A 10,678-nucleotide genomic window follows, 5' to 3' on the forward strand; every position below is an offset into this window, starting at 1 on the left:
CACAGCTGATTCGTAAGGAACCTGCTAAAGTCTCTAGATCTTTTTTCAGATACACAACAATCAAACCAGGGAATTCTCATGTTGTACTGTTACAAACTTTGGCAAAACTCATTTTAATGACTGCATTGAGTGTATTTAGCGTAAGTGAATTTTAAAATGTTCTCTCTTAGAGACACAGGTGTTTTTTCCCAATTATGGTGTAAACCCAGCAAGTACAGCTGACCCTTGAACCACCTGGGTTTGAGCTGCATGGGCCCATTTATACGGGGATGTTTTTCACTCACCGAGTCCACAGGACTGCACCGTCTGTGCTTACGGAGCTGTGACACACTCGAATCTTCAACCGGCGGGGTTTGGCGTCTCCAACCCTGCAAGGTTCAAGGGTCAACTGTATTTTTATGTATAAAACTTTTATCTAAATTCAGGACTTTTTGATTTAGTTTAGATTTCAAGAAGGTGAATGACTGTGGGAAAAACATAACAGATGTTAAGGTTCTTGATTTAAATTGACACTTGCTTTCCAAACAGGTTCATCAGCGTAGTCAACAGCTATTTCACTACCACGTAGTAAATTTATTTGGAAAATAAGGGCTTTTTTTCCCTCTTTTTGATAACTTGCTTCTGTAATTTGTCCCTCACTTTTATTAAGAATGGATTTTTGAAACTTTATTTGAAGGGGCTTTGTGGGGAAAATGTAGAGCAAAAGAAAAACTCTAAGAGGTCAAACATTTAAAAAACTGAGGTTTGTGCATGAGGCTGTTTTTATGTTTTGTTCATGCGTTTTTTGCATGGGCGCTCATTCAAAATTACAGTTACAGCAATTCCACATGTCGCCACGCAGGCCGCGTGAGCAGGGCTGCGGTGGGGAGGTGCCGGGGCACGGGCTGCCCCAGCACGTCCTCAGCGGGAACCGCACTTCACTTCACAGCTCCAGGCCAAGTTTGAACACCTTAAGAGAGTCCACCAAGAGGAGAAGCTGAGGCTTGAGGAGAAGAGGAGACTTCTGGAAGAAGAAATAATCGCTTTCTCTAAGAAGAAAGCTACCTCCGAGATATACCAGAACCAGCCCTTTATGACCCCGGGTGGTAACGTGAGGAAGGACAAGGACCGCAAGAAGTAAGCGCCCCCCGCCCCCCGCCCGTCTCAGTGCCCGGCCTTCAGGGCGCGCCACCCTGTCTCCTTGCTCCCGTCTGCTCCTGCACGTCAGTTCCTTGAGAGCAGAGAGCTCGTCCCTCTTGCTGTGCTGACTGATTCCCCAGCAGCTAGAAGGGCACCTGGCGCGTGTTCCGTGCTCCGTGCATCCTGGAGTGAGAGTCTGAAGTGAATGAACGAACGAAATAAAAATTTGCTACAGCACGTGAGGGTCAGCGACCTGGGGACACTGGCTGCTCCAGGGCACGTCTAGTGACTGCTGACCACCCCTCCCCCCGTTAGTTAGGTCACATTTCATGCCTGACAGAGGCTGTGTATTGGGGAGTCACAGACATAACAGTTGATAAAAAAAAAATTCTTAGGTTTACTTTTTAAAAACAAATTCTGATAATGATTTTATGAGAATTTTTATTTTAATAAGGGAACCAGGCTATCGATTGGAACTCCTGTGCTTTGATGTCAGAGCTTGTGAAACGAGTGGTGGACGTAAAGATGCAGAGGAAGGTAGAGAGGGCCCCCGTGCATCGGGGCGGCCTTGGTAGCAGGTGGAGGATGGTCCCAAGGCTTGTAGGTCTGGGGTATGTGTTAAAGACAACGCAACCGAAGTCCTAGAAGATAAGGTTTTCTTCCTTTCTTGTTTTCACTTTACTTCTCCCACTTAAATGTCCTCATCACTTTGCCTGCTTGCTCCCTCTGTTGAGCACCCAGCCCCTCCGCGTGGGGAGCTCAGGTTCTCCCGTGCCCCAAAGGGCAGCCCTCAGGTTTACGACCACATCGTATTTCAGACTGATATTTTCAGGATATTGTAAGTCTCCTTCAAAAAGGTAGGAGAACACAACATTGCCCATGATGACAGCTTTCCACTTTTGAACTATGGAGAAGTAAATCCACACAGTTTTGGGTGGATTTAATTGGCCTCTGGATTTTATGGTTTTGGGGAAGAAGGAATTCTCATGTATGATCTTTTCACATAAGCTCTTCCAGGGAGTGGATCTCTGTTTTGTCCGTTGATGTATCCACCCCCAGAGCCTAGAAAAAATGAATACACTGAATTTCAAAAGATAAAACCACCCTCATTATCTATGGGGGACTGGTTCCAGGAGGCCCCGAGGATACCAAAATCCACAGATGCTCAAGTCCCTCATATACAATGGCACAATTTTTGCAAAGAACCTATGCACATTTTCCTGTACACTTTAAATCATCTACAGATTACTTATAACACCTACTACAATGTAAATAGAATGTAAATGCTAGGTATATAGTTGCCAGCAAGTGGCAAATTCAAGTTTTGTTTTTTGGAACTTTCTGTTATTTTCTCCCAAATATTGTATTTTCGATCCTCAGTCAGTTGAATCCTCAGATGTGGAACCCTCGGATCCACAGGACCAAGTGTATAAATATAATTTATAACTTCTTTTCAGTGTGCCTCGAATTATAAAGCTAAGGGGTCTTTTACCTTATCATCTCAACTTAGTCCAGTGTTACTAGATTTGGACTCCCTGACTTTATTCCATACGCAAAAAACCATTTACAATCACCTTGTGGAAGTAAGGTATGGGCTGTTGTTTGCAAAATCAGGGCCAAGCCCATCGTTTGAGAGCTCAGAAAAATTTCCCCTCAAGAAATGTTGGTGTTTGTTTTTTCTTTTCTTTTCCAGAGTCCCATGGCTAGATATCCTATCATATCCTCAATGTACATCTGCTCTTTCTGTAAAAGCTTTGTAAAACAAGTGATTTTTATTCCTATATGGTTTTCTATTGTACCAATCAAAAGGTTTTTTTTCCCTTTCCAGCTCCAGTTTTATGTAAAACAAAGGTTCCAGATCACAGAAGATCATCACAAGCAAAGTTATTAAACTGTTAGAAGTATGCTTTGATTTTCTTGCTGTTTTTACTTGCTGTATCACTTATTCTGTATCTGGCAAATGGCCACAGTTAAAGTATGAGGTCAGTACATAAGCCAGATTGGATGATGTTACTCATTCACTGTTAGACATTCAAGTTGGTGGTTTGTGATGAACTGAGATCATTCCTCCTGCTGCCCAGAGCTTGCTATCACTTTGCTGTGACAAGAGTGTCGGTGCCTTTGAAAGTACAGGACTCGTTTATATTGTGGCTCTGATTGCATACATATTCCAAGATGAACGTTTTGTGTACATACTAAAGGTAAACTTTTGGGAATATGTTTTAAAATGTATTATGTACCTGAAACTCCAAGCTCAATAGTTTTATAGAACTTTAAAATTTTTCATACAATTATCCAACTGGTAACATGATCCTAAGCTTTTGCATCAGATTACATAATATGTGCTTCAGTGTTGTGGTCCATGGGTTGTTGTGATGAAACAATATGTTTAAAGCAGAAACACTCAGGTAAATAAGCCCTTTTCTGGTGATAAGTACCTTTGGAACTGGGTGTCTTCACACTGTTTGCATGAGTCTGTATTACATACTTGTTTCAAACTGTCTTCCAGGGAAAATAAATAATAAAGTTGGATCATCTTATTAAAAATATTTCTTTAAAAAGTTACTAGGAACATCTGAATATTAAAGATAAAAATTTAGATAATTTGTATTGTAAAGGATATTTGAATTCAGTGCCTCAGTATTTGCAGAACGATTTAATGGCCTCTAACTTTTTCTTAACAGTCATAAGTTTTCATTTTTTGTACTTGAATATTCTAAATGAAACTGATATTTACACTTGACAAAATGTATCTACATATTCACTAAACTACGTTTAAAATTACTGTAACTCTTCTTTTTGCAAACTGTGATCTTAAACATCTTATCAGAACTATGAGAATTTAATTATATGTTTGAATTATTTTAAGACAGAGGTATATTACCAGTATTTTTCAGATAACAGAATGTTTTACTTGGCCCATGTCAGATTCTGAGCAGTGTATTTTTTTCATGAATTTGCGTAAGTTGCAAATAAAACCTTTCATTTTGTAGCACAGCTTATCTGGACCAACACTTTAAATTCCATTTTTGCATTTCTGCAGTTTAGTAAAATAAGTTACAAGCATCACAGAAAAAGCTCTGCGCTTTCTTCTCAGGATCAGTAATGCCCAGCCTCTGGAAGGTGGGAGCAGGAGAGTCGGTGAGCCCCTGAGGGCAGGCAGCCTGGCCTCCCAAGCCCGGCCAGTGCCGCAGCGCTGAGCCTTAGCCCAGAAGCGACGCGGCGAGCTCAGTGATGTGCTGCGAGTGGTGGTTGTTGGTAGCCTATTACATCAAACTGTGTATAAACAGCTATCCTGAACTTTAATAAAGTTACTTTTCAATGCCAGAGTGGTTGTTGGCATGTTAAAACAGTTATTCAATTCCTAGTTGAAAAGGTCACGGAAACCTACCTCAGACCCGGAGGTGAAAAGAAGGGCCGTCACCTTGGGCTGCTAGTGACTCTGCTGTGAGGAAGACTCGCCACACGTGCACGCCCGCAGTGTGACTCCTGAATTCACTTCATATATCTGGGATTCCACATAAGATTTTATTTTAGAAGAGTTGCACTGCAAAGAACAAAAATATTTTTAAACAATTACAGTACAGGCAGACCTCGGAGATAGTGCGGGCTCGGGTCCAGACCACCCAATGAAGCGAGTATCGAAATAAAGTCAGTCACATGAATTTTGGTTTCCCAGTGCACATAAAAGTTATGTTTACGCTGTGCTTTAGTCTGTCAAATGTGCAACAGCTTATGTCTAAAGAACAGTGCACATACCTTAGTTAATAATTGCTAAAAAAATGCTAACCATCCAGCAAGCAGCAAGCCGTGGTAGTAACATTAAGATCACCGATCACAGATCACCGTAACAAATGTAATGATGAGGAAGTTTGAAATACTGTGAGAATTACCAAAACATGACACAGAGACACGAAGTGAGCAAATGCTGTCGGAAAAATGGTACCAATCAGCACAGGATATGCAAATACAGCGAGGTCTGCCTGCGTAACGCTCAGCTTCTCTTTATAAAGCTTATTAATTCTCCAGGGTCACAGAGTGAGATATTATCCACTGATGCTTAAGTTAATAAGTTTCCTGGGAACAAAATAAAGCTAGACATGTTTTATTTTTTTCCATAAAGCATGTAAAACAGAACTGCCTTTCACCGCCAACCATTAATCTTTGTACCGAGGACTCTGAATTTTTAAGCTCTTTCATACAGACTATGATTTCAGCTTCCAAGCGCTACAGGGATGATTACTATCCCCATTTTGAAGATGAACTCATTTTAGGCCCCATTTTCCCGTCTGGTCAGGAAATGGGAGCGCAAACTGAGGAGGCCCCTGTGGGGCGGCCGCTCTGCCAAGGGCTCCTGCCCCTGGCCCTGGAGCACAGGGAGGCAAGCGGGTGGGTGTGGCTGGGCCTGGAAGGACTGAAGCAGCTTCCGAAGCAGGAGGGCAGGAGGGCCACCCGGATGCTGGGAACAGCAGGCTCCCGACGCCGCCTGTGCACCCGGGGGACGGAGAGGATCAGAGAACAGAGAGGACTGGGAAGACGGAGGCAGGGAGCAGACGAGGGTTCACAAGCCCAGCCCAGCGAGCAGGCGCAAGTCTGACTCTCAGGCCAGATGCGCGTGGAGCCGGGGGAGAGGTGTGTTGCAGGGAGGAGCCAGGCCAGGGGCAGGCGGGCTTGGACTCAAGTCCAGGCCAGGAGTCCTACTACCGCATGTGCAGGAGGGTAACTAGGTCACGCTTCAAAAACACTGACACACAAAGGAACACGCTGTGTAAACCCATGAAAATGTCCTGTGGAGCTAGAAATAAAGAGGGAACAAAAATTCAAGACTGCAGTGGCACGGTAGGTTGGGAGAGTGGGATGCATGGCGTGAGGAGGTTCTCATTAACTGGGCAGAGGATAAAAGTCCCGTCAGCCGGGTAACGTGAGACTCAGGAAGGACCACATACGCGTAGGAACACGTGTGCCTTTCAAGCCAGTAGAAGGAAAACTGGTCTCATAAATGATCATCCAAAAGGAAACAAGGACATAAAGGAAATAAAACAGGTATGACAGCTAAAAAGCATTTAGTAATATGGTAGATTTAGACCCAAATAAATCAGTAATCACATGCTCTAATTTTTCTACATAGAAGTTTTTTTAAATCAGCTACGTCACTTTACAAGAGTGAGCTAAAGCTTTCTGTCCTGATAGGAAAAGGTACATCGTGTACACTGAGCCAAAAGCTGACGTGTAGCTACATTTTTGGCAAAAGGCGGCCCTGCTGGGGGGCGGCCTGGCCTCCGAGGCAGGAGGGCATCTGGCGGCTGGTGCAGGTCCCCAGACCCACGGCGTGAGGGGGCCGCGTGGCTGCCGACGTTCGTAAAGCACGTGCAAGCGGCTACCTCAACCACCTCTTACTATCTGTACATTATGCCTCAGTAAGCCTGTCTTTTTTCTTAAAGGCTGAAAGTTAAAAGGCAAAAGCGGGGAATGAAAAAACAGAGTATCACTACAGATACTGGGACATTAAAGTGTCACTGATAAATTAGAAAATACAGAAGTATCAACAGAAAATAATTTAAAAAATTTACTGATATAAGAAATACAAAATTTCTTAATAAAAGACAACGTATAACTAAAATCCCCCTACAGTTTGGGCCGCGAATCCTCTCAGATGTCTCAAGAGAAAAGGCATTTGACCAGCTCTCCCGTGGTAGGTGGGACGCTGCCCCCACCCCAGAGATGCCCACGCCCTCGGTCCTGGGCCTGCGAGTGTGCTTCCTCACCTGGCAGCAGGCTGCAGAGGGCCTGAGACCGGGGGGTGGTTCTGGGTGGTCTCGGGGGGCCGCTGGAGGGACGTGTGGCTGGCGAAGCAGGGTCGGAGGGGCAGCACTGCTGGTTGCGATGCGTAAGAGGCCATAAGCCTCGGAACGCGGGCGCTTCCAGGGGCTGGAAACGGCAGACGGGGATCCTCCCCTGGAGGCTCCAGAGGGCACAGCTGTGCCTGACACTTAGATTTTAGTCCGGTTCTGACTACCAACATCGTACGATAAATAAATCTGTGCTGTTTAAAGCCACTACATTTGTGGTAATTCGTTACAGCAGCAATAGGAAACAAATACATTCCCTAAAAATGGATAAAAGAAACATCCCAAACTCATTTTACAAGACCAACATGGTTTTCATTTCAAAGCCTAATAAAGACATTCTGAGAAAGGACAATCATAGTCTAATCTCATACATAAACAAACACGCAAAAATCCTAAACAAATTACTAACAAACTGAATCCAGGAACATATATTTAAAAAGATATTTCCTCATATCCAGGAAGGCAATGACGTTTGAACATTAGAAAATTAACTAGTGTTAACTCAGCATGAACGTTAAAAGAAAAATCATATGGTCATCCCTATAGAATCAGAAAATATTGATAAAATTTAGCATCTTTGAGATTTAAGAAAACAAAACAAAAAAAAGACTCTTAGAATATCAAATAGAAGGAAACTTCCTTAACTTGATAAAGGGTATCCGCAAACAGTAACCAGCGCAGGCGTCACACTTACGATGAAACACTGAAAGCACCTTTAAGGCTGGGGGCAAGCAAGGCTGGCACAATCGTCCCCTTCCATTAGACACGTCACCGGAGCTGGCAGCCCCCTCAGGAGGCAAAAAATAAAGATGGGCTGGGCCTCAGTCCTCACAGGTGACACGGCTGTGTCTGCAGCAAGTCCACATGCAGCTGTGGCCAGAGCTCGGGGACCAGGAGTCCACAGGGTCATGGCACAGCTGCCCACCGATGACGGGAGGGGGTCGGCCACCGGGCAGGCTCGAGGGTCTCACCGAGCAAAGAATCTCGGCTCCCGAAGGTGTGTCCTGGGCTCTGTCCCGCCTGCCCCCTCCGGCCTCAACCACTGCCCTTTCGTTAACTGGCTTGTGCTCAGGCTCTGCTGCCCCCAGGCCTATCTAACTGTGGTCTGGGGTCAAGGTCAAGGTCCTCCACAAGGCCCACCCACTCTCAGGTGCCTGCATGTGGCCTGTGCCTCAGTGAGGGAGGCCCAAGCAGCCTTTGCTTAAATTCCTGCCTCTGTGGAAAGGGTTGCTTGTGTGGACAGAGCCACCGCAGGCCGTGGTCACCCACGAGGTCAAAGCCGCGTGCCCCCAAACCTCCAGTTCTCCTGCCCAGGCCCCCGGGAGGAGACAACCGCACAAGTAAACCACCCCAGGGCCCCGGCCCCGGCACGGCGGCCTCAGGTCCCGAGAGGGGAGGTTCCAGGTCTGCAGTGGTGACCCGGGAGCCCGGGGTAGGCCGAGCACCTGGCCCCACGAAGCCTCGCCCGGGCTCACCTGGCCGGCACCATCCTTGGTGCCGTTCCTCCACGCTCAGGACGGCTGCCCCGAGGGTCAGCTTCCTCCCCCGAAGTTCTGGAGAAACAAAGTGAAAACGCAGCTGCTGGAAGGTGAGTGTCCCTTTACTGCTGACAAAGGCTACTCAGTGTGGGACTAGAGGGGGTTGAGATGAAGCCCCAGAACTAGGGCACCGGCCCCACTCAGGCAGAACTGCACCCAGAAGGCCTGACAGGAAACAGAAACACCTGCTCCGCGATGGTCAAGGGCAGGGCCATGTCCAGCTGCTCCTCCTGGGGCCGCCCACTCCGGCGGCTTCTGGGGCTCCTGGGAGCCCTCCGACGCCCCTTGGGCTCCCGTGTGAAATCTGGGGAGCAGGCAGGCGGTGCTGCTGCCCAAGCGGACCAGGAGGAGGGTGAGGCCCAGAGGAAAGCGGCCGGAGTCCGAGGCTGCCCTGCCTCCCTGTGAGGCCGGCCCAGCTGGGGGAGCCCTGGCGTCCCTGAGTCCTTCCAAGCGAGAGGGAAGCCGTTCGTCCACAACACTTGGCGTTGAGCGCCTGGCAGGTCAGCACAGGCTGGTGCCCAGAAAGCGCGCCTGCAGCTGCTGAGGGCGCTGACCTCCGGCATCAGGAAGCCGCTTGGCACGCCCGGGCGAGATGACAGAAGGAGAGGGCGGCCAGCCTCCGCACCAACGCCTGGAGTGCTCGCCGGGGCCGCCCGATTCCTTATTTACCCTCTTTATTCCCCATTTCCCTGCCGAGTCGTTAATCTCAGCGTTTAAGGTGTTACCCCACGTGGGAAAAATACTAGCTTTAAAAAGAGATGCTTATGTAAGGAAACATCTTGCAGACTCCAGAGAGTCTGAATGACGGTATTACCGAGTCCAAGCTCGTCCTGCTCACCACACGACCGGCCAATAAATTCAGAGGCGAGTTGCTGGGGCAAAGAATAGCGACTTTATCCAGAAAGCCAGCACACCAAGAAGACGGTGGGCTCGCGCCCCCAAGGAGCCGTCGTGCCTGCGTCAGCAGTCAGGCTCCTTTTATACTACAAGGGGCGGGACTAAAGCCAAGCACTTCCTGGTTCCCATCAGCCTCCGGAGGGGAGGTGTTAATTTCTCCCTCGTGCAGGCATTCACAGGTGGGCGGGGTCAGGAGGTTCCCTGGGGGCTAAACACAGGTGTTTGAGCTGAATGCTCATTACCTGGGAGGCAGGGCTCCCAGAGATGGGCCGTTATGTAGAGTTTAAGCTTATAGGCAGCACCCCTTTAGTGATTAACTGGTAATAGGATACAAAGGCTCTTCCCGATTACAGGAGAAACTAGGTTAACAATGAACAAACACATCTTATCAAGAACAATGCAAACCAAGAGACAATACCTTTTCAAATGCTGAATGAAAAAAAGTCAACCTAGAATTCCATGCCAGTGAAAATATCTTTCAAAAATATGGGCAAAATAAAGACATTAAGACAAACAACAGCTTAAAAACTCCACTGCTACCACACTTGGATTACATGAAACGTTAAAGGAAGTGCTTCAGGCAGAAGATAAATGAAACCTAAAGGAAATTCAAATCTACACACAAAGTAACTAGAAAGAATAAACACGTAACATAAAAGACTGTTTTTCTCTAGTTTAAAAATTGCCTTGGGACTTCCCTGGTGGCGCAGTGGTTAAGAATCCACCTGCCAATGCAGGGGACATGGGTTCGAGCCCTGGTCCTGGAAGATCCCGCCTGCCTGCAGAGCAACTAAGCCCGTGTGTCACAACTACTGAGCCTGCGTGCCTAGAGCCCGAGCTCCACAAGAGAAGCCACCGCAATGAGAAGCACGTGCACCGCAAGGAAGAGTAGCCCCCGCTCGCCACAATGAGAGAAAGTTCGCATGCAGCAACAAAGACCCAACACAGCCAAAAATAATTTACTTTAAAAAATTGCTTTAATATTATACTACTATATATAAAACAGATAACACGAAAGGACCTACTGTATAGCACAGGGAACTATACTCAATATTTTTTAATATAAGGAGAAAGAATCTAAAAAAAATATAATTGTATGCGTAACCGAATCACTTTGCTGTACACGTGAAACTAACACAACACTGTAAATCAACTATACTCCAATAAAAAATTTTCTTTTAAATTGCTTTAAGATAACCAACTGGGGCTTCCCTGGTGGCGCAGTGGCTGAGAGTCTGCCTGCCAATGCAGGGGACACGGGTTCGAGCCCTGGTC

The 10,678-nt window shown here is 46.7% G+C and overlaps 1 protein-coding gene and 1 long non-coding RNA gene across 4 annotated transcripts in view; one reads left to right on the forward strand and one right to left on the reverse strand.

Annotated features, from left to right (window-relative positions):
* Positions 1-4,446, forward strand: part of SEPTIN10 (septin 10) — a 51,742-nt gene extending 47,296 nt beyond the window's left edge. For both annotated transcript variants that reach the window (XM_057557911.1, XM_057557912.1), the window contains 2 exons: positions 929-1,116; positions 2,948-4,446. In XM_057557911.1, coding sequence (XP_057413894.1) covers positions 929-1,116; positions 2,948-2,963 — 204 coding nt within the window. In that variant the 3' untranslated portion in view covers positions 2,964-4,446. The remainder of the gene's footprint in view (positions 1-928; positions 1,117-2,947) is intronic.
* On the reverse strand, positions 1,115-10,266 carry LOC130709361 (uncharacterized). 2 transcript variants are annotated; one of them, XR_009009869.1, is made up of 3 exons: positions 8,444-10,266; positions 4,511-4,666; positions 1,115-2,181 (listed from the first exon to the last, which is right to left on the reverse strand). It is a non-coding gene; the product is annotated as an uncharacterized LOC130709361 (long non-coding RNA). The 2 variants fall into 2 exon arrangements; XR_009009868.1 differs by having other exon boundaries at positions 6,885-10,266.
* Between the last annotated feature and the right edge of the window lie 412 nt (positions 10,267-10,678).

This window comes from Balaenoptera acutorostrata, chromosome 12 (assembly GCF_949987535.1).
Source record: "Balaenoptera acutorostrata chromosome 12, mBalAcu1.1, whole genome shotgun sequence".
Taxonomy (NCBI): Eukaryota; Metazoa; Chordata; class Mammalia; order Artiodactyla; family Balaenopteridae; genus Balaenoptera; species Balaenoptera acutorostrata.